General features: G+C 38.2%; 1 protein-coding gene across 1 annotated transcript in view; it reads left to right on the plus strand.

The window, feature by feature from the left end:
* The window catches only part of cdk18 (cyclin dependent kinase 18), a 69,681-nt gene that overhangs the window by 7,091 nt on the left and 39,484 nt on the right, over positions 1–23,106 (plus strand). The window contains exon 3 of the mRNA XM_072382916.1: positions 13,388–13,523. Within this exon, the coding sequence (XP_072239017.1) occupies positions 13,406–13,523 (118 nt within the window). The 5' untranslated portion in view covers positions 13,388–13,405. The remainder of the gene's footprint in view (positions 1–13,387; positions 13,524–23,106) is intronic.

The following is a 23,106-nucleotide window of genomic DNA, read 5'->3' on the forward strand; positions in this document are numbered from 1 at the left end:
GCAGCTAGTGCTCTGAAAAGAATGATGCTGAACAAACACAAATGTAACAGGGACTGTATAGCTGTTTGATGGTTGTCTGGGCACCTTCAAGTTCACATTTTGCTTCCCTCTGTCGATGGCCAGTGTGTTTATTGTTGAGATCTGTGGGGCTTTTAGGTGGTTAGCTTAATTGCAAGTGTTCTTTCTTGCAAGTTGCCAGACTAGCTCTGCAACTGTTATTGCTTATTAGACCCTGGCTCTCAATCTTGCAAGGGCAGGAGCCACCTTGGGAAATGTATGGTGTGTTGTGTGTGACTGGTGAGAGGTAAGCTGTGAGTCACTGAGGTGCTCCTGACGGAAACATAACCATCAACTCCAACCTGAGGGAAACGCCCCGACACACCGAAATTATCAAACACGCTGTGTGATGCAGTGCAGTCTGACAGATGTAAAGGTCTGAAGTATCGATGCGTGGCATCACACTGAGAAACGCTCAAACCGCACTGTTTGGTCATGTGTCATTACTTTGATTGTCATGGTTTGTTTTGTCAGCAAAGACAAATATTTGAAGGGAAAGACCAAACATTCACAAACAAAGACATAATGTGTCATCAAAGAAATATTCTAAAAAGATTTGAAGCAAGCAGTTAATGCGAGGACACCCACAAACAAAGCTCTTTAAGGAAGAATGAGCTAAAATTCAACAATTACAGATACATTTAGTTGCAGATATTTTCCACAATAAGGTGTAATATTCATGTCTTTCTATTAGTTCAAGTTTATTTATTACTTTAACACTTGTGTGAATGTGTAAAATTGTGTGTAGAAATGAAAACAAACTTTCATGCTTCATTCTAATCAAAGCTGCACAGTAAGCTGTGAATCTCCAAACAGAACAACTTCAATGACATGTTCACCCTGTTATACTAACTACAACGCCTGAGATGGAAAACGCCAGTCTGACGCTGACCTCACAATTGTTGTTGTTGTTATTCACTCATCTCTTCAGAATACAGTAGTCTTACTGTTAACATGGGTGCAGGAGGCGACATGTAGATAAAACAGAGAAATGCACAAAGAGATTTATTGTTGCAGGAGAACATGTTGTCTGTTGGTTGAACAGTTGGCTTAAAGCTTAGCTTTTCTAGTACTACTGCGTTCATAAAATGTACCAATGATGTTCTCCCTGCATCAGGTTGAGGTTACTTTATGGGAGCTAAATTGATTGATTTCACCAAAGCTTTTGATCTGTTTTATCACAGCCTTCGCTTATATATGTTCTATGCTTTTGTTATTTCCCAATATGCTTTAATGCAGTTATTTTTTATTTGCACAATTAAAAAGCAAGAATATAAGTTTGTGAATCTAATCTAATCACTCAGAGGTGTACCTCAGGTCTCTACCTTAGGACAGCTTATTTTTTCCATTTTCATTTCAATTATTTAAACATCAGAAGCTTCTATATTAAAAATAGAGAACAGTCTACAACTTGATCTCAATATGATGCAATCTTCTACCTAATCATTACTAAACAAGACAAAAAGTCCCTTAATGCTTTTTGGTGTGAGGTAAAACTGGAGCTCTTTGGTTCTGTCCTGTAACAACAGTAGAACTCTGGATGAAGCAATAGAGAAATAAAATATCAAAATGATCTCTTTTGTGTTGTTTTTTAATTGCTCATGGTGATATTTTACACCTGATGTTACTAAAAGACTTGCCTCACAACTTACCAGTAATGGATTATCATGCTGATGTTTATCAGAATGATTCCCATCCTATATTAGGTCGCTCTTTCTTTACACACCATTACAAAATGACAGCCTGCAATGGCTTCCAGTAGATGTATGATCTCAGTTTCACAGGCACCAACTTATTTTTCAATATAATGTCAAGCCTTATCAGCTAATTTTTTATTTTTTTGTCCCTTACACAATAGGTGTGTTCCTTTGGATTCTATGTTAAAAATTTTTTTTTTTTTTTTTAAAACGTGCTATACTTCAGGAATTAATTTATTCAAACACATTTTGTTTTCTCATATCTTATGTCTTTTAAGTGCATCACCATTCCTTTACATTGCTTCTTTTCCCTTGATCAAGCTAAGATTCCATTAGTTTAACCAGTAATATAAACAGTATACAATAAATAAAAAAATTTTAATTTGTGAAACCCTCTTAACTATATTTTATCTTATGATCTTCAAAACGCAGAACAGACAGGAATAGAATGGGGATTTAAGGACAATGAGAGATACGAAAAAGGATTAAAATCACAATTTCAAGTCGAGAAACTATGGGACTGCAATGGATTGGCATATAGCAGAGAAAATAAAGCAGTTATTGTTGTCTAGTGAGGTCTGAGACAAGATCGGAGGAAACAAAAGGTCATCTTTATTACAATTTGTCACAACAACAGCCAGAAGACAAAGAGGAGGCCAGCATGTGACATCAGATTTCTAACCACATGTATTGTGTAAGATGTCATAGATGTCCAGCAGAAGAATGTTGGTTCCTGCCTCTAATCAGTTAGGACTCCAGCACAAACACAAAAATGGTTATTCTCTGTCTCGAATTTGACTTTTCTCGACACGATGCCGGACAAAGACATGTCTGGCAGAATGGATTTTCACTGTGGGACATGAGAGAGCAAACCTTGTGGATTGCTTCGATCTGTTAAGCCAATCACAATCGTCACAGATAATACTTAAGAAAAACCTTAATCAAAGTTTAATCAAAGTCCATCTCCTCACATTGATTAAATTCCTAAGTACTCAATCTACATTAATCAAAAATACATATTTACAAGTTGTTTTCCACATCTGTTGTCCCCTTATGCTTTAGAATAGCGTCAATGTAACCCTTGTCTCATTAAGTATGATCTATGAATGTGCAGATTTGTCCTAGCTGCTCATCCGAGACTGTAAAAGTTGTAGTATTGGACTATCTCCACCACACATGAGAGAAAGGTTGAGGGTCTAATTTGAACTTTCAAAAGTCACGACAAATCAAACCCAAAATGTATCTTATTTTCACTCTTGGAGGTCATATCTGTCTTCATGAACATGTGCACATGGACACTTTTTGGAGAGGAGGGCTGTCTCCTCGAAAGTGAGGGACCAGAAGTGCCAATGCTAGTGAGTCAGCGACTGCAGTTAATGTTTGACACAATCAGGACCACACATTTAAAGACATCATATCAATCTTTGGCAAATCTATTGTGATGTTTTGGTCACCTGATCATGTTAAGTATTGTGTAGTTCTAGAAATGTGAAGTATTTCCAGAAAGCATGCCTCCTGACTGCAGTGCAATGCTGTTACCTTGCATCAACTGGGTCTTCATTTCCTCTTTATTGCTTTTGAGACTTGCATTTTCTACATTGCCGTTCAAAGGGGATGATTTTCAGCCATTAGATCTTCTAGTGTACTCTAGAAGCTCAGAACAGCTATATCACTTTTGCAGCACAGGTGCAACAAGAAGTGCTTTGCAGAGCATAAGTGAAACCTAAATACTGTAACCCTCCTGAAATATCTGCATGGCGGAGGAGCTTGAAACTGGCTTTGGTCTGATCCATTTTCTATTTAGTCAGTTGTTAAAGACAGCAGACAGACTGTGTTCAGAGGACAGTCTGTCTTCAAACATTGTTTGTGAGAATATGACCTGATTGTCATCTCAGGCAGCACCATGAAGCTCTGTCTGTTATGGACTAAACAAAGACAGCTCAGGCCCCAAGGTCTGATGAAAAAAGTAAGGCAGATATGAATGGCAGATTTGGCAGCTCCACTAACCTTTTGTCTTGTTTTCCCTCGAAATGTTATCAGCATTGTTCAGCTTATTTTGGTTTTACTGGCCTGCTAACTCCACTTTCATCAACCATGGATCCAACTTGTAGCCATTTCTCTCCACCAAACACTATACTGAAGAAGGTCAGTTAGCTGGTGATTATAGCTGAACATTTAGTTTTACATTTCTTTCTGATAAAAATCAGAATAGACCAAAACAAAGCCAACTGTACAATAAACTTAAATACATAAGAATGCAAGAAACCAGCTGCAAATGACTAACTATATGTTGTTCCAAATCTGTTTTTACAGCACATTAATGAATGTGTCCTTCGTGCTTTTCCTTAGTTTCCTTTAGTTAAATAACTTTATTTCCCTACAGTTCAGCTGTGGTATGAGATATTTCAACTAAATGTATGTTTAGTGTTCACTTCAACAAACTGAAACGCAGTTATTGGAATCATTGCAGTTGAGCACCTGAAGATAGGTAGTAGTGCTAAAGCTCTTCTCAAGGGCCACAACACCACAACAGAGGAAGGAGGTGCAGCTAGGTGGAAATATTAAGGGGACTTTCACACCAAGCGAACAATCAGCCGATGGACATGCGGAAGTATGAGAAGCTGTTTAAGAAATAATTCATATTTACTCTCACACTTACTATCTTACTCTCTCACACTTACTATCTTACTCTCTCACACTTACTATCATACTCTCACATTTACTATCATACTCTCTCACACTTACTATCATTCTCTCTCACACTTACTATCTTACTCTCTCACATTTACTATCATACTCTCTCACATTTACTATCATACTCTCTCACATTTACTATCTTACTCTCTCACATTTACTCTCATACTCTCTCACACTTACTATCTTACTCTCTCATACTTACTATCATACTCTCTCACATTTACTATCATACTCTCTCACATTTACTATCTTACTCTCTCACATTTACTTTCATACTTTCTCACACTTACTATCTTACTCTCTCACACTTACTATCTAACTCTCTCACACTTACTATCTTACTCTCTCACATTTACTATCTTACTCTCTCACATTTACTTTCATACTCTCTCACATTTACTATCATACTCTCTCACATTTACTATCATACTCTCTCACATTTACTATCATACTCTCTCACATTTACTATCATACTTTCTCACACTTACTATCTTACTCTCTCACACTTACTATCTAACTCTCTCACACTTACTATCTTACTCTCTCACACTTACTATCTTACTCTCTCACACTTACTCTCTCACTCTCTCACACTTACTATCATACTATAGTCACGCACACTTACTATCATACTCTCACTCTCTCACACTTACTATCATACTCTCTCACTCTCTCACACTTACTATCATACTATAGTCACGCACACTTACTATCATACTCTCTCACACTTACTATCATACCCTCTCACCTATACTATCATACTCTCTCACACTCACTATCACACTCTCACAAACACTACTATAGTCACACACACTTACTATCATACTCTTACATGCTATTATGGATGGAACAACATGATAGTGAAAGTATGAGAGAATGATATGATAGTAAGTGTGAGAGCGAGTATGAATTATTTCCTAAACGGCCTCTCATAAAATAGAGTAATCTCACGTCGCACATATTTGAATATGAATTCAAATTTTTAACGTTTAAATTTGTCCAATGGGGGATAAATGGTTTTATCTTGTGTCTTATTTCTCCAAAACAAACACCTTCATAACAACATGGCCATGTAGGGAGAAGACTATCTGATAATTGTGACTCAAAACCAGTATGACATTAATAAAATCATATTATTTTCATTTTTATTTTTTAATGATGTGGTATTACTCATTGTACAACATTTGTTCTACAGCCTCCTTTTGCAGTGGTGAGCTTTGTCTTCTTGTGCAGGCGTAGAATGTGGCTGACAGTTGGAGGTTTTCCTTGATTTGTGTTCATGTGTTATTTTCTTAGCCCAGATGCTGATAATGTAAAGTGTGATTTGAATCCAATTAATTCCATCTACTAATGCTATTTAGGGAGACAGCAGCATCTATAAGAAAGCTTATTGGCTACTTCTACTTTCCCTGTTATTCTGGTGCTAAGCAGAGTTTTCAAACAGGTTAGCCTGTAGTTCACAACTGCTAACTACCAAGTCTATCAAAGAGATGTTTTTATTTGGATTCTCTTGCAAAATAGTTAAAACTGTCAGCCATTGACATGTCATGATAAAGTCTGTGCCTTTATCTGTCTGTTTGCAATAAAAAGCACTCAGCACTTACAATGATTTGATGTTGCTTTATGATCCAGACTTTGTTACTTGATCTGCTAGCAAAATCTTGAAAATACCATATGTATTCAAGTCCTGCTTATATAACCTCCTGTTTTTTGGTTGATTTCACCAACCATTATATAAAATATACTGTCATTTCTAGGTGGCTGGGTAATGGCTGCTGATAATGGATTAGCTGCATCTAAGACTAAACACACTAGCTGTTTAGCATTGATTCTTTCTTAACTCTCTGCTTTCTGTGGCACAGCTGTCACCACCACACATTTCCTTCAGGGAAAATCATTGTAAGTGCTGAGTGCTTTTTATCGCAAAGCGTTTTTTTGTTTTTTTTTTACGAATATGAAGCACTGGAGCATGCTGCAATGTAACCCCAGGCTCAAGGTCAGTTTTCAGGCAGATGACCCGTCACACACATACGCAGATGACGCAAACAGATGCGTGTATGTGCCGCTGTCTCTATCACTCCCACACAATAAACACACACTCTTTCTTTCTGATTAACAACACAGAAACAAAGAGGTATGGGGAAAGTGTAAGAGTACATGACAGAAAGACTTCCTCACATAATTAGTGCTGAATTACTTTCCCTTGGAGCTCTTTTCATTATCTCAGTCAATAATTTCAGTCACAGTTATGTTTACTCTAAAACTAAAAATGTTCTTCTTTGTTCTTCCCTCTGTAGTCCTCCATTATTCGCACCTTTTCTCCCAGGATGTTATATTTCTAAGATCACTTTTGTCTTGTTCATGTTCAAGATATGGGTTGTTTGACGCCTTATTTGGCGAGTGTTTCCTAGTGGGTTCATTCTGACCCTGTGTGTGTCGTAGAAGTCTGTGAGGTCAGTTTAACCTGCTGGTGTTTCTGACAACTCGTGTAACGAAAACAAAAATGATAGTCGAGTCCGAGTTGCCAGTCTCTTCTGTTTTTTGGTTCAGCTTGTGTAGGCAGACTGTTCAGGGGCAAGAAGCTGTCATGCCAGGTTTCACTTGACAAACACAAATGCTGGATGAAGCTTTGGTCACCAGCTGATTTTCTTTGCCAGATCTGCTTGTCACCAGCCTTTCATTCATTAATTTGCAACAAACTGGATGAAAAGGACAAAATAATTTCTGAGGTCTATATCTGACTGTAACTCATCATCCAGTGTGAGTCACAGTTGTGCATCCTCATGCCTGTACTCTGTCCCTTGCCCTATATGTAAATATACTGTTATAGTGTGTGTCATATTTTCTGATGACTGTGCTCACTGACCTGTATAAAACCATTTAAGTTTCACATCAGCTGGCCCCATTCTAACTGAGCAAACACAACCAGAGCTATGTGTATTCATGTAGCCGGAGCTGACACGGGCCACTGGACCGATGACATATGGCTTTTTTGCTGAAACAAACACACTCCACCTCAGCTGCCCTCAGGCAGCAACCGCAGAGTTGCTCAAGTGGATTTGATCACTGGCCAAAAGAACAAAATATGTTAGCACTGGGCAGATCATGTTTGGACTTGAGTTAATCAGTGTAATTACTCGTATGTAAGTAACTAGGTTAACAGAGGCTTTCTGCAATAATCAGATTTCTACAATATCTTGTAAACAACAAACCTAGTTTCCAGGGATGAAAATGCTCAAAATTAGATTTCCCCCAGGAAAAGTCTCATTCTCAGCCACGGGCATGCATAATATCATGGAGTTTGAGGTTTATGTAGGAAAGGCTTTATTATGTCAAAGGAGTAAAACTGACCTGACCTGCCTGGACCAATTAGATAAGAGATAGCAGTAGGCTATCTCAAGTCAAATGTGTAAACACTGCAGGCTTCCAGGACAGAGCAAAGCTGAAAATGTGGAGTACATACTTATGACATATTAGTGTACAGATGCAGCCTGAGGAGAGAAGAGCTGTCACAGCTTAATGAGCATGATCTTATACTAATGTGCCTTGTGTATATTTATTTAACTTCAAATATTCACAAGCCTGTTGACAAGTGAAAAAAACAATTCTACATATTAAAAAAAAAGTCATATTTAAATTTTGGGATTTTAGCTTTCAACTTGTTACAAACAGGAAAGCTGTCTTGTTCATGGAAATAGGAAATAGGAAAGAACAGAGAATGCTAAGAAGTTAGCGTGTGCGGTACTATTAAATCTTGTCAGAACCTCTGTCAGAAAGTAACTCTCTAGAAAAGGTTAAATACAAAAATATTCCTTTGAAAAAAAAGGAACTAAAGTCATGAAGTTATTTACAGTAATTTAATTTTTACACTGAGCTCTTCGTATGTCAAAAATACGTTTTTAGTTTGTAGAATAGGCTATTTCTTGAATGTTCTGCAAATGTATTGTTGCCTCGCCAATGTCCTTTGTTTTACTAATAATTTCTCTAATAAATAAATAAATTCTCTAATACATTTGTTTATTAACACTCTTACTTTACTCATTTTCTTCTTGATTTTCCTACTACAGAGTCTTGTAATTGACCAGATATGAATGAACAAACAACAAATATTCTAAGAGCCCCAAATTCTCTTAGACGTGACCTCAGCATACTATTCAGTCTGTTCAGTTTCAGTGAACACATTGTGATGTCATGAATAATATTACTGGAACTGGCTTACAGTGGTATGCAGATGTTTGGCATCCCTGGACAAAATTTTAGCTGTCTATGGGTAATGAAGTTATCACTAAAATGCAAAAAAGACATCCAAAAGTTGAGGAGAAAAATCTTCTTTTCAACATTTTAAGGATGATTGATTTTGTTTATTTAGTATTTCTTTATACAATTTTATAGCGAAGAAAAAGGAGCCCAATGCAAAAGAGATTTCACCTTTCAAATAACTTATACATGGTCTCTCAGCTGAAATGACCTCTTATGACTGTGGCTTAATTATAGTCCTAGTTAGGAAACGTTAGACATTTCAAATTTATATGTAAATGCTATGACCCCCACAAACCATGTTCCAACAATCAACAGCGACAAGCTCCTGGAAGAAGAAACCTTGATATTGAAACAAGTAATGCATACAAAGAAGACCATTAGAAAATAGTGATCTACAATAGTTTACATAAAGAGGTAAAGCCTAGAACACCAAAAAAACTTGGCAAAATAACTCTTCTTTGGATTGCTAGTAACACAGATTAAAACCCCAGTTGATGGTGCTCTGTTCTACGGTTCCCACCTAAACATATGACTGTCATGTGAGAGTCCCCCAGAGAAAAAGTTTCCCATGCCTTCAAGTTGTTCAAAGTGTGTCAGAAGTTGTCAGATGAACATCCAGATTAGATTAGATTAGGCATATACTTTATTCATCCCACATGGAGAAATTTACTTGTTACAGCAGCATAAAAGAAAGTGTAGTATACACTACAGAATTACAGTAAAAAGGACAGAACACAAAAAACACAAGAAACAAGAAAACAATCAACCTGCAAACAGACAATGTGCAAAAACAAGTACTAACCAAACAAGTCCAACGCATTTTGGAACCAAGTCCTATGGACTGTTGAGGTAAAAAAAACAGCACGTTTGCAAAAACAAAGGCAGCATGCTTTCATAATTGAACACCCCTTCATATGTTAAGTGTTGGGATGGCACACCTAAAGCATCAGCAACAACAATAACAAAGGGAAGAATGGATTCACTGAAAAACCGGGCAAACGTAAACATGGAAAAGGATTGAAAACAAACCTCAATAACCAAAATAAACTAAAAATGGGAAATGTCCTCAAAAGTGGAGAGCATGTAAGATGGTCGAATAATCTGACAAAATGAGAACTTATGAAGGAAAGTGTGACAGAAAATTCATCCCTCCTGCAGAAGGAAGGATGTGCTGGAATAAAAAATTGGTCTATTTGCTTCGGCCATGCCGTTTTTGCATGCTACTGTATGAATGACCTATTGCAGAATTCACTGTCGATGATCAAAATGAATTTAAAAAACAAATAAATAAATTATAGATTAGTGACATTTCTACAAGCACAAATATAAAAGATATGAACTCATTAAAATGGATGAGAGCTGGAGGCTGTGGCGGAGGTACAGGACAAGCAGAGATCAAAGCGAGTTAAAAAACAAAAGGGGAGTGGGCGCCGTAGCAACCAGAGGCGTATTTGTGTCAAAAGAGGACACACTGGTGCGTGTGTGTGTCTATGTGTTTGTGGTCAGAAAGTGTCACACTACCAAAACCACAAAGACGAGCTTCCTCCCTTTGATAGAGCGACTCTGAGGTTGATGCCAAAAACACTCCTGATTTGCTGCAAGAATCCAGATCCTTCAACTGTGCTAAACAGAGGAGTCTGTTGTCTGGAAGATAAATGGAGCACACCACCAGTCTCTCTCTCACACACACACACACGAACACTGTCCATTGCAGGAAATTTGTCGCTCAGGACCCATGCAATTAGGCTGTGATGAATAAGGAAGATCTCATTTAGAAAAACCTCTCATTTGAAATATCCATACTTCTACAGTCTGCTGTAGACCAATTACATAGACCAATATATATCGGAAGCTCCAGCCCAGCCTAGCCAAAACATAGAACGTACAGGACCATGTGTGCGTCATACAAACCATGCACCCAGCCACAGTGGTCCTGTGGTCGAGGTCTTTCTCCCTAGAGTTTACATATTCTCCCTGTGTGTGGGATGGTTTCTTCAGTCCAAACGCACATGTTAAGTTTATTTGAAAATCCTTATAGGTGTGAGTGTGAAAAGCTTCCTGTCTTTCAGCCCTGTGCTGGCAGCTGGGGTAGACAGCCAAAGGACAGATGGAATTCTGATCACTGCTGTCATTGTTCCACAGTGTCATACGACTGTGGAGAACCGCTGTGGTTAGTTTTTTTTAACAAAAAGAAATACATAAAGTTAGTGTACAACCTCAAATCTTATTGCAAAGACAGAAACCAAATGTCAGCTGATTCTTAATATAAATCTTGAGGATGCATAAGTGGGCATGTAGTGAATCTGTGAAAACATGTGAAAAGTTGACCAGTGGAAAAATGCCAGCAGAGCACTTTGTCTGCAATGTTCCTTCTACTCTCCCAATGACCTGCCACCGCAAATCCTCAAATATCAGTTTGCTCTCTACTTTATTGCTTAAGTTTTTCTAATTAAATAGGATAACTGCTAAAGACAAATGTGATAATTAGTCTCACAATATCACTTTAATCTATAAATCAATACACCATATGAAACACAGCAGTTTAGTTTGATCTATTTGACAATCTCCAAGTTCCTGTCTGTGCGTGTTTATCAAAGGCTGAGCTGGATTTGAGTTACTTTGTTAATAGGGAGTGAAGGTGAACCATCTGCTCCGTGCTGTAAAATGTTTTCTGTGACAATAATGGCCAAGTGACAATTGTTCCAGTTGCAACACGTGCCTGTTGCACAGACCATGACCACTCACTGGAGTGCTCAGGAACATCATTTCCCTTCCACACAATCACAGAGAATGCCATCCGCCTCCTCAGAAAGAGAATAACAAACAAGTAAGTAAGTAATTTAGAACGGCTAGTCAGTGTCTGACACAAAGAGGTCTTTGTATTGTAGTTTTTACCATTAATTTGATTGACTGCATGAGTGTCGTAAACCACGGCTGCAGTGGACTGCTGTTCATCTGAATGCCTGAAGTGTGCTGGAGGTACTCCCTGTCTTCAGTGTACCCTACTGAGACCTTTATGAAGTCTGCGTCTGCATCACAAACTCTCCAGGGGAAATACATCATCCACAACCACAAACACACCAGTGTTTTAGGCAGCGTAGTCGTATTGGGTCTCTTTTCTCCTACATTCTCAACCCACTGATCGGCATCAAATCTGATGGTGTTAATTATATCAGCTTTCCAAGCTTATTGGCTATATTGTGTATTCTGTTGAGTTGCCTTGTTCATTATTATTTTTTATGGTATCACTGGTGAACAGAACCTACCACATAGTTAATAACTGAGATAGCTCTATATACTCAAGACAAAATAGAGCCAACATAATTTTCCAGCTCTGTAATTATAAAGCTGTCACTGCTTTCACTGTTTATTGGACATGACTTTGTGTAATCGGCAGCATATATAAATGCTGGCCTTTATATAGTAATGAATTGCTCTTTTGCGTTACCAGTGGGGTATTTCCCTCCACAAAGAAGAGTCACATGAACAGAATTTAATTGATTTCTAAATGCTTCCCCTTTTTGGAAGTCAGGATTATTTGCCTCCACTGTTGCCTTTTTCAGCTTCCGCTCCCCAACTCATTTAAAACCAGCTACACTCAGAAAATGTCGTCTTTCTCCACCTGGGCCTGTGTGCGTATCTCACAACTATATTTTTAAACATTTTTCCCTTCTATAATTGAGTGCATAAACAGTATGGTGCCTTATTTATTCCATGTTTTCATTTAAACCATCTGTAATTGTGTTTTAATAGATTTACAACAAAAGAAATCAAATCAATTTCACAAATGGAAATGATGCTGTCTTTGTCAGCTAAACTCAAGCAGTTCAGCTGTGCAGAAAACACAGCTGTCTCTGTCCGACTAGTCTTTTCAGAGATAAGCAATGTTTGACTCCCTTCATGACTCCAGAACATCCTAATGAATCACTTTTTGTGCATCAATAGAAGTAAAGTTTGAGCATTTAAACAAAGCACAAAACTGTGTAAATAACAATGGCCAAAATGCTGCAGAGTCATGATAGCACACCAAAGCAACTCTTGATATTAATCTGTCAACAAGCAGTCACTCTAGTTTTCTGATGAGATGCTGAGGCCTGAAGATAACAATAGGGAATGCACTGATTCACAGTTACTGAACCCACCTCGCACATCTCTCAGCTTTTGGTAATAATGAGCATACACATAAAACACACATGCACACGCATGCTTGTTCATGATTGCATGTATGTAGGAAATCACTGAGCCCCTTTGACACCAGCCTCTGCATCAGACAGACCAGATAAAACAAGGAAAATAAAAACAAGTGACTGGTAAAAAGAAAAGGACACTAACAACCAACTAGTCAGACCTGCTGTGATGGTGTGACCTATAGAGGGAGAGAGTATATTGATCAGCTGCTTTCCTACTGTCGTCTGCCTCATTACCCAATGTCTTTGGTCAATCTGCTTGCAAAGATCCACCACAGCTGCGCAGCACACTCTGCATGAGTGCTAACTGTTGGTTTTTTTTCGTTTGATGATGTACTCTTTATGATATTTATTTTTCTGAATGTTTTGCATTTGAAAAAAGTTTGGTTTCTATCAGTAGTTTTATTCTGTAATGTAACAAATATTGCACTTTAAAGATTTCCTCGGACACTCGTGGTGAAAGTTAATTTTCTTTACTCCCTCTTCCAGAGTCTGCTCTTCAACACCATGAACAAGATGAAGAACTTTAAGAGACGTTTCTCTTTGTCAGTCCCTCGCACCGAGACCATTGAGGAGAATGAGTTCACTGAGCAAATCAACCAGCTCAACATAAGGCACACTCAGGGTAAGACATTTTTTTCCCTTAAGAAAGACGTTTATATCCCACACACTAATAATCTGTCTAGATCCTCAGTGTAATTTTTACATTTTGCCAAGTTTAAACGCCAAACCTATTGCCAGGTGTAAGGGTCAACATTGACATTTTTACCCCAAAAGTAGCGTGTTTAAATAGGTTTTTTTTCAAGCCGATTAAATCTAAACTGAACACTACCGATAACTATGACAACACGAAGGGATGGCATAACACTATAGCCTGTGTTGAATGATAGATTCCAATCATCACGATTCTCTGAAATAATTAGAGTCGTCCATCAGTTTTGACAGGACTGTGGATGTCAGTCCCACACAGCCACACAGAGAGTGAGCTGCCAGTTGTCTTACAGATGATAAAATTTATCAGTCTCATATATTTTTGTCTGCGGGTTGTTTCAGAGCCTCCATCTGAGACATTATGGACAGTTAAATATGTGTTTCTGTAGAGAAAAAGTTAGCTGTGCCCACTCTCATTGCCACAAACCAGTGCTCTCACTGAAAATTAGCTTGTGCACCCGGGTATTGTGTTCCCATCAGTACAGAGCTGAGCTGAATATTGCCTGCATGAACCTGATGCCGAATGGGTATGTTTAAAAGATGGTTGTTTGAACTACACACATAGTTAAGAACTGGCTGTACCCAATTCGCAGAATGGGAGTCATGAAGGTACCATAGTGAGGTAACCTTTACCTTTATCTTACTGTTCTGGTATGCTCTCAACACTCCCTTCAAATTGCAATAGAAAGCCTTTTTCAGTGCGTAGAATGCCTCTGAAAGCCAGTTATATAACACTGCAGACAGACACAGTTAGCAACTAGCTGGGGAAAATTGGGTGTTATCTTCATTGAATTCACATATAACATGCTCTTAAACAGTGAAAGAATTGAGGTTTTATTGGTTAGTCTCAGTATATTGTTGAGAATCACTCATTCCTGCTGGTGCACTTGATCCCTCGCCCTCATCAGTGTTAAGTGTGTTTACCTCCACTACAATTAAACATTTGACTGACCTTCTGTACCACACTAATCTTACTAACTGAAATTCTTCTGTCCAAGTTGGTCGAAGAGGTTTTTGGAATAATCACCTCTTGGCCTCTTAGCTCAATGAACAAATCTCTTCTGTGCTGCCTGAACTATTTTTAACATGCACCTTCTCCTCAACAAACCCGGTTCAGTTACAGCACTGAACTACAGTTGTGTATCTGTTCTGTATTCAAAGACTCTTTGGTTTGAAACATTCTTAAGAGGTGATGGTGAAGCAATTGTAGAGCTAACAGGATAGAAACTAACATATTAGGTAAATCCTGATTATGCAGTTGCTTTAGCCTTACATAAGGTAACAGATAGCATCTAAAAAAGCCCTAACACTGGGAACATTTGTTTTTCATCTGCTGTAATGTTGTATGGGGTGCTCTCTGATGCTTAAACCTCAGCACCACCATTGTTACACAAACAGCAGTTTGCATCGTCTTACTGCCTTGCAGCCAGAAAAGACTGAATGGCTTCTAATTTCATGCATCTGAACAAAGATAAGACTGAAGTCACGATTCAACCATCACAAAGCTCTTAGCTTCCAAATGAGAAGTGATATGAAATCTACTTGGATTCAGCTTTTTTTATTTTGTAAAAAAAAAAATCTATAAATGCATTAAACAAACAAAACACAGATATGACTCAAAACAGCTGGACATTCTGGCTTTGTCTAAAAATGTTTTATTTAAATCTCCCAGAATATTTTGCAATTTGTTTTTCTTATTTCAGATGAAGTGGAGGAGAAAGTAATGAAAGTAATGGTTGGGTTTAGACAATAATAATACATTGATAGGGTTTGAACTTGATTATGGTTAGGTGTAACATACATTATCTATACAATAGGACTGTCACCATCATGGATGCCACTTTACTGATTGCCTTGTTTACATGTAAACACAGCATATGCTTTTTCATAGATACAGGTGGGGGTGTGTGCAGGAAAAAAAGGTCAGGTAACCTCAGGTCAGTAGTACAAAATAGAATTGTGTGGGCTATACACGTGATTAATAGGTGTTAACTTGCCACCACAGAGACAGTTCTTCATTTTGGAAAGAAGCAGTATGATTAGTGCATGTGCGTAGCACTACACCACTGACACACATCACAACTTAGTGTAAGTGTGGTTGAATTCTAATTTTTATATATATGTAAATCTCTCTCTCTATATATATATATGTATCTATATATATATATACATATTTTAAAAAATAATTTGACTACTTGACCCTCTCTTTTACCTGTAGACTTATTCGCATGTTCAGACTTCTGCAGATATTTGTTTTAGAAATGCAAATTCTAAGGTGATTTCATAATTCTTTCCTCAAGATTGGGTTATTCCTCCAGATTAGACATTCCTTAACATCCCTATTTTCATACTACTGAAGCTTACTGTACACCCGTCTGAAGAATGCAGGTCACTTTTTCAGCCGGTACAAAAAAATGAGCTGTTCTCACACATTCAGTGCAGTTCTGTAATGTTCAACAGATTTTCCAGAGCAGTAGCACCCTTATTCTGCTCCAGAACCCGTCAGATGTGTTGGTGAAACTTCTACTCCACTTTCCTGTCTTGAAACAATATCAGTCAGTATTTTGTCAATCATTCTAATGTTTAATGTAGCGGCTGTAGCTCAGGAGGAAGAGCAGTCGCCCACCAATCGGAAGGTCGGTGGTTTGACTCTGGCTTCCCCAGGATACATGTCGAAGCGTCCTTGGGCAAGACACTGAACCCCACGTTGCCTCCCAGTGTATCATTGGGGGTATGAAAGTGTGTGTTAATGATTAGAAAGCACGTAGTTGTGTGTATCTTAAGACGTGCTGTGTGAATGCGGCATGTAGTGAAGCGCTTTGAGTGGTCAGTTAGACTAGAAAAGCGCTATACAAGTCCATTTACCATTGAATTTTTGCTCACTTTTATGTCTTTTTGCAAATTTTGTCACGCACTTTGTAACTTGTTTTGCAAGGTAGAAATTAAGCTTGTTGTGATTATTAGCCTATTATGCTGTTATAGCAATGTTGTAATTTTTCCTTCACGTAGAAGCCACTAACAAAACTGAAAGAGAAGGAATATTATAGTTGCGTTCTTCATAGAGAAACAAAAATGATCTAATTGGAAATATGTTATTTTTTGTTTGAATGTTTAAATATCACCTTAAAAATCCCCAAGTCAAAATAAGTTACCCTGGCTGTGAAGAATCATTAGAGAAAACCGTAACCACTGATATGCAACTATTTCTCAAAGTTCTAAGTTCACAATGTTGTTAAAAAGTAATAAAGACCATTTTATCACCAATAAAGATTTGCTGAAAAAGCTCATCGAAATTTTAGAACCCTGAGCTCATCTTCTTTCCTGTGTCATTTAGTTTCTGTGGGCTAATATTAGAGTGCAAACTGCACATCTACTCTGGTTTTTAATTGCAAATACCTTTCTTCCATTTCTGGAGCTGAACCTCACAGATTAACTGGAGTTTTCACATCCATGGTACCAGTCATGTGAAAACACCACGGCGCCACAGAGGATCAGCGGGTTTCAAGGGGAAATGAGATTTATGTGAGGATAAGTAGGATTAGATAATGCAAAGGAACCAAATACATTCAAAATGAGGTCTTTCAGTGTCTCGACAAAGAGATGGAGATACAACTCAGGGTGCAAAATGTATGTGATTGACACGCCCATCTCCTTGTTATATATGTGGATTGTTATGGCTTTGTGAGACATTATCTTCGTTATCTAAGTAACGTGCACAAGCATGACAATGTAAGCATGATATACATCAGACTTTCTCACATATTATCTTAGTACTAAAAATCAGACAGGCAGAGCTTCTGCCTTCTGTGAGAACACTGCAGTCACATTAGAATCCTAGTCAGTTGGCTGGCAAAGAGAAGCAACTGGCTGTATAGTTTAACCCCCAGAGTCCATCAGTCTGCATCATTGTCTGCTCCTGAAGGTCAGGAAAAAGGTAAGCAGGCAGAGATAGAGAGAAAAAAATCAAGATAAACAGATGACTGATAAAAAAAGACAAAGGAGTGTTTAATGCCAAACCAGCCACTATCTGATGTTTGGACTCCTCTTAATTGTTAGAGGAGTGTATATAATTCCATATTTTATGCTCTTAATCAGAAGCCTGTGTGAGTGACCAATACTAATGTGAGCATTTCCAAGGTAGTGAGGTATCCCAAGCGGACCAATCACAGTTGTTACAGTCTGCATTACTGCAACATATTCTTATATTTAAACTGGGGTTCTAATCAGGTTACAGGAAAGCTACAGCATAGGGTGCGTCATAGCATCTGCATCAATGCGACATTTAAGCATAAACTGTCTTTAACCCCTTAACCCCTTAACTGTTGGCAATTTCTGCCTGCAACTCCTAAAAAAAGCATACCCAAAGTAAATTGAAAGCTGTTCTTGAACCAATTGGAGTAGAGAGCTGGTTGAGGTCTCTTTTGAAAGAGAACACTCTGAAATCTTACCCAAAACAGTCAGAATCTCGGTAAGTGCTACTGTCACCAAGTAATATGAGCTTGAATACAGTGAAAAAGATGGAATCTTATGTCTGCCTAATTTTTCTTCCCAAATATGTGTCTTAAAAGTGACTTTAGCATAGGGCTGCGGACTGAAAAACACAGTGGGCCTGAAGTATTACCTTGTCCCACTTCAAATTTGACTGTAATACAACAAAAAATTAGTATATTGTACAGGTTTTTCTAAGGATAGGACCAGGCGTGCCAAAGCTGTGCCATTTGGAGAGTCTTGGGAAAAAAGGCTGCCATTCCTGAATGCTTCAACATACAGTCTGTCAGGTTCGATGGTGTAGGAAGGACCCAGATGCAGACTTCCAAAATAGTGAGATTTATTAACAAAAGAGGCACAAGGGAAAAACAGAGGACATGAGCCCGATATCAAAATACTCAGAACTATGGCGAACAAAACAAAAGTTATGATTTATAAATGACAAGACTAAGGAAAAATAACAAACCAGACTATGAATAACGGGACTATGACTATGGCAAAACCTTACTTGACAAGACGTGGAGAGATCATGAAAGGGTAGTGAGGATTTTGCAAGGACTGTGACTGAACCTGGAAACTAAATACTGTGGGGAGGTGATTTGTGATGATATGCAGCTGTGAACAGAAACAGGTGACTTGAGTGAGACTAAGTGACAGGGGAAAAATCATGACCAGAAACCTGAAAACATAATCTGAAAACAAGAATGATCAAAACTTAAAACCGTGAGACAGTCATGATCTTGGGCCCTAATGAAAAGTTACAGTTGGTGCTGGACTGTCTTATCCCACATCCAGATCCTCTGTCAGTATTACTGACAAAGAGCAACAGAAGCACAAACACATTTTGTCTATAACCAGAGCTTTGTACTTACAATAAATGTCCAAACAAATAGTATGGTCTAAATACAATCAGTTTATATACATAAATAATGACATAGCAAACAACACTGAACACTATTCACAATTTGTACTGACATTATTTGCTGTTGGCAACATGCCAATCATTGTAGCAGTCTCTGCCTAGCACAAAGCATAGCGGCACATCACATGTGGCACACTTCATAGGAGTCTTGGTCTGGCAGTGTCTGCACCTCAAGCACCCAGCTGTGCTGTGTCCTGATATGTGCACAGGTTTGTGATGACTGGCAAGAAATGGCCCAGGCTCAACTGAGGTGGTAGAGGTCTGCCTGAATGCCTTCTGGTGCAGAGGAACCTCACCTCTGTTTCTGCAATGTTCTTAGTGCAAGATAAATTCACAAAAGGAATGTCCATGAAGTGGTATAAGAAAGTCTACTTCTGTATTTTGTGCAAGACCTTGTCGTATCTTACTAGGCCATCTGATAGCTCAACTCCCCCCATGTACCTAAAAGGACAGTTGGAAAAACAAAAAAGAGAAATCGTACTAAAATATGTCCAGCACGCAAATTATTGCAAAACTCGGAGGCTTCCTCGTCACTGTATTTTGTTTTGACATTCGTTTAGCTATGTTGTAGAAAAATAAACGAATAAACTGCAGAATCTGAAATTACACACGACTGACTTGCAACTCAAAGAGCTAGACTACTTCTCTGTGACGCTTTTTACGCGTTACGTTTTCCATATATGGAAGAAGAGACCACCCCTCAAACTGCATACCGTTGTTTTCAGAATTTCATGAGTAGCTCATGCGCCCCTCCAAAGTAAAATCCGCCGCAGACTTTCTGTCTCTGTGGGCGTAATACTTGTTGTACTTGACTAACTATTTTACTGGAGTACATGAACTAGAACCTTGCCAACGTAACACGGCCGTTTTTGTTAGAGTTGTATCTTTTCTTAGAATACTGTCAGGCTTTATAGGTGACTTTTACTTTTGCGACTGTTTTTTAAGTTTTTACTGTGTCCACAGTTCTGATTGTATCCTGGATTGCCATACAGCATATGAATCGCAAGACCCTTAGCTTTCCAACGGTATATAACATATTTAGTTACATATAAAGGGGGGCTGAGGAAAAGCCCAGATTTGCCCTGAAGTACGCAACGTCCCGCCGGCGGGACATAAAAACGTTAAGGGTAAGAGTTGCAGTTGGAGACATGACATTATGTGATGCATGTTGTCAGATTGAAGAGGTTATCCACCAAAGTTAGCACAAAACAAAGAAGTAGGGAGAATCTCCCTGGCACAACTATATCCTGAGTTGAAAACTACATCTATCCAACCAGTTTTTATACATCATGGTCAGGCTTGTCAATTGGGCTAGTTTACTATTTCTGTTTGTACTGACTCCACACAGCAGAGACAGAGACCAAGCAGCCGGCTGTCTCAACAACACATTAAGAAAATATGTTTTTAGAAAATCGATCCGTCTTGTCTTTTTTTGTGTAGCCACTCTGTAGCCCTGATTGCAGCAGCCTCAGTGAAAATCAGTGTTGCCAGATGGGAAATGTAGTATTATTATACCAGAGACATAAAATTCTCGTAATTTGAGAGAAATTATCGTACACCCATCATAACCAAAATAACAAGTCTATTGATGCGCTATAGTCACTCCAGTGTTGAATAGCGTCTAACAGGCACTCACGGCTTTGCATCAGTACGGAATGGATTCATCAGCAGCTCCACAGTTGCATTAGGCTAAATGTCCCCGTAAACAATGACGAGTGGGAACTAATGAGCCAAATAATGAGGCCTGGAGGCCACCTACTGTTAGGAACTTCTGAGGCAAAAGCATTCACGTCACTCAGAGCTCACATAGAAAAGCTCTATTGGCTTGATTACTTGGAAATGCCTTCAAGGTTCACAAAAAAATCCTATAGACAGTTGCGACAGGCTGATTACAACCGATTACAACCACACATTCACAGAATGGTCAAATTATCGTATATTTGGCCTTTTTTGGGATTATTGATTATACATCGTACACAGGGCAAAATTATCGTACAAATACGATAATTATCGTACACCTGGCAACACTGGTGAAAATGAGCTTGTACAGTCGATACCGTGCTAAGCTGGGCTCAATAAAACCTGTGACTACTCCAGAGTAAATTGATCTGTGACTAAATAAGAAACATTTTTACATTGCACTCAAAAGCCAGATGTTATTGGATCTTGACTAATATAAAAAGGGCTCAATATACACACAAGGATTCATTTGGCGTGACCAACCACAGCAGTGTTAGAAGCAAAGTGTTTACTTAAAATAGATAAATTAAATAAACTGAAATTAACATGAAAACTTCTCGGTTTGGTTTAGGAACCTAACCTTTTGGTTAGATTTTGCAAAAGATCAGGGTCAAGTTTTAAATGTACCACTTTATAATATTAATCCACCATATGGAAATACATTATTTATCCATGTTTATGTTACCGGTACCAGACCTAGGGGAAATCTGGACCAGCAGCAAGGGTTACACAGGCTAGAGAGCACTGCGTAGCCAAGGTATACATGTACTAACTCTGTGAATTAACAAGGAGAGGACGAGAGTTAGCGTTGCTCATGCTAGTTTATTTCTGATACAATGCAAAATATAAACTCCACATATTTCATAAAAGAAATTGGTTTAACATGTAATATGCATCAACACAATACATATTCACTTTTCCTTCTGAATTAATCAACTCACATCATACACATACAATCCTACTTACACTTATCCTACACTAACATCATATAAACATTTGTACAATACAATTACCATCTCTCTCTTCCACACACATGTATGGACGACACTTAACAAAATGGCGATATCGCGCCATAACCCGCGAGTGTCGTTTGAACCTGGCGTTTCGGATTACAGCTTCGACGCCGCTGACAGATCACTTTTAACGATAGTTTCACACATTTCTCATGTTACAGATCACTATTGTTGCTTAAACTCTTACCACCAACACTCAGTGAAACTAAGTAGATGAAAACAAGTCACCTCGCCGACACACGTCGGGACAATTAACTCAAAACTAAACTTAAAACACATTCGACTCAAAATGATCTCGTCACCTTACAGAGTAATTGAGGAAGCATTCACCTTAGTTATGGAATTATGCTGAATACCGAACATTCATTTTTACCGTACCTGTGAATTAACAAGGAGAGGACGAGAGTTAGCGTTGCTCATGCTAGTTTATTTCTGAGCTGCGCATGAGCGGAGCCAGGTAGTTTTATCTCACAGACATTTACTTTGCTGTGTGGCAACCATCAGAAATGTTGGAATACTTTAAAGATAAAGGTCAAAAGAGCTGAGGCTCTTTGATCCTAACACTGGATTTGTGCTGCCTCATTTCTGCATTACGATACTTTGTAATGGAAAACTAGTATTTTTTATGATTACTTTTATCAAAATTTTAATCTAAATCATGTCTCATTTGAAATTAAAAGCAGACAGTTGGTCAATCACTAATATGTCGTAGAATACAAAGTCTTTAACATCTTCTGATGATGCACGCTCACACAGATGCACACATGAAAAGCTTAATCAGATATACACGTTCATCTACAGTGAAACAAACCCATTTTTATGCAGAAAAGCCGTGCATGCGTGCATGTTTGAGTAACAATATGTGGGTGAGTCAGTTTCCCATGGGGTAGCCAGGACCTGCTGCCTGACTAACAAACAATGTTTCACATTAGATAGGTTCCTCTGGTTCACACAAAGTCTAGTTAAAACTATTTTCTCAACTCCCTTATGCTTATGAAATGTTGAATGTCCAACTCTATTGGAAGCAGGTCTAATTAAAAGAAATAAGAAGTTATTGAAGTCAGTTGATTTTAATATAATCTATGTGAGAGTGACTTGTTATATTTTATACACAAGTACAAAGATCTATGTTAGTCTATCAAAGGTGAGACTTTTTTCCTTTTTGTTTTATATCTGACATGTTTTGTTTTGAAAACCTAGCCCAGTCGTCAAGATGTGGTAAAAGATGAACATTTAGTGGTTTGCCTTGACGTTTGACTGCGACATCCATTTTTGGCCCTGTTATCGATATCAAGTGTCACTATCCTGTTCTTTGATTTTTCCAAATACCTGTT

This window comes from Leuresthes tenuis, unplaced genomic scaffold (assembly GCF_036924035.1).
Source record: "Leuresthes tenuis unplaced genomic scaffold, fLeuTen1.0.hap1 SCAF_3, whole genome shotgun sequence".
In the NCBI taxonomy this organism is placed as follows: domain Eukaryota; kingdom Metazoa; phylum Chordata; class Actinopteri; order Atheriniformes; family Atherinopsidae; genus Leuresthes; species Leuresthes tenuis.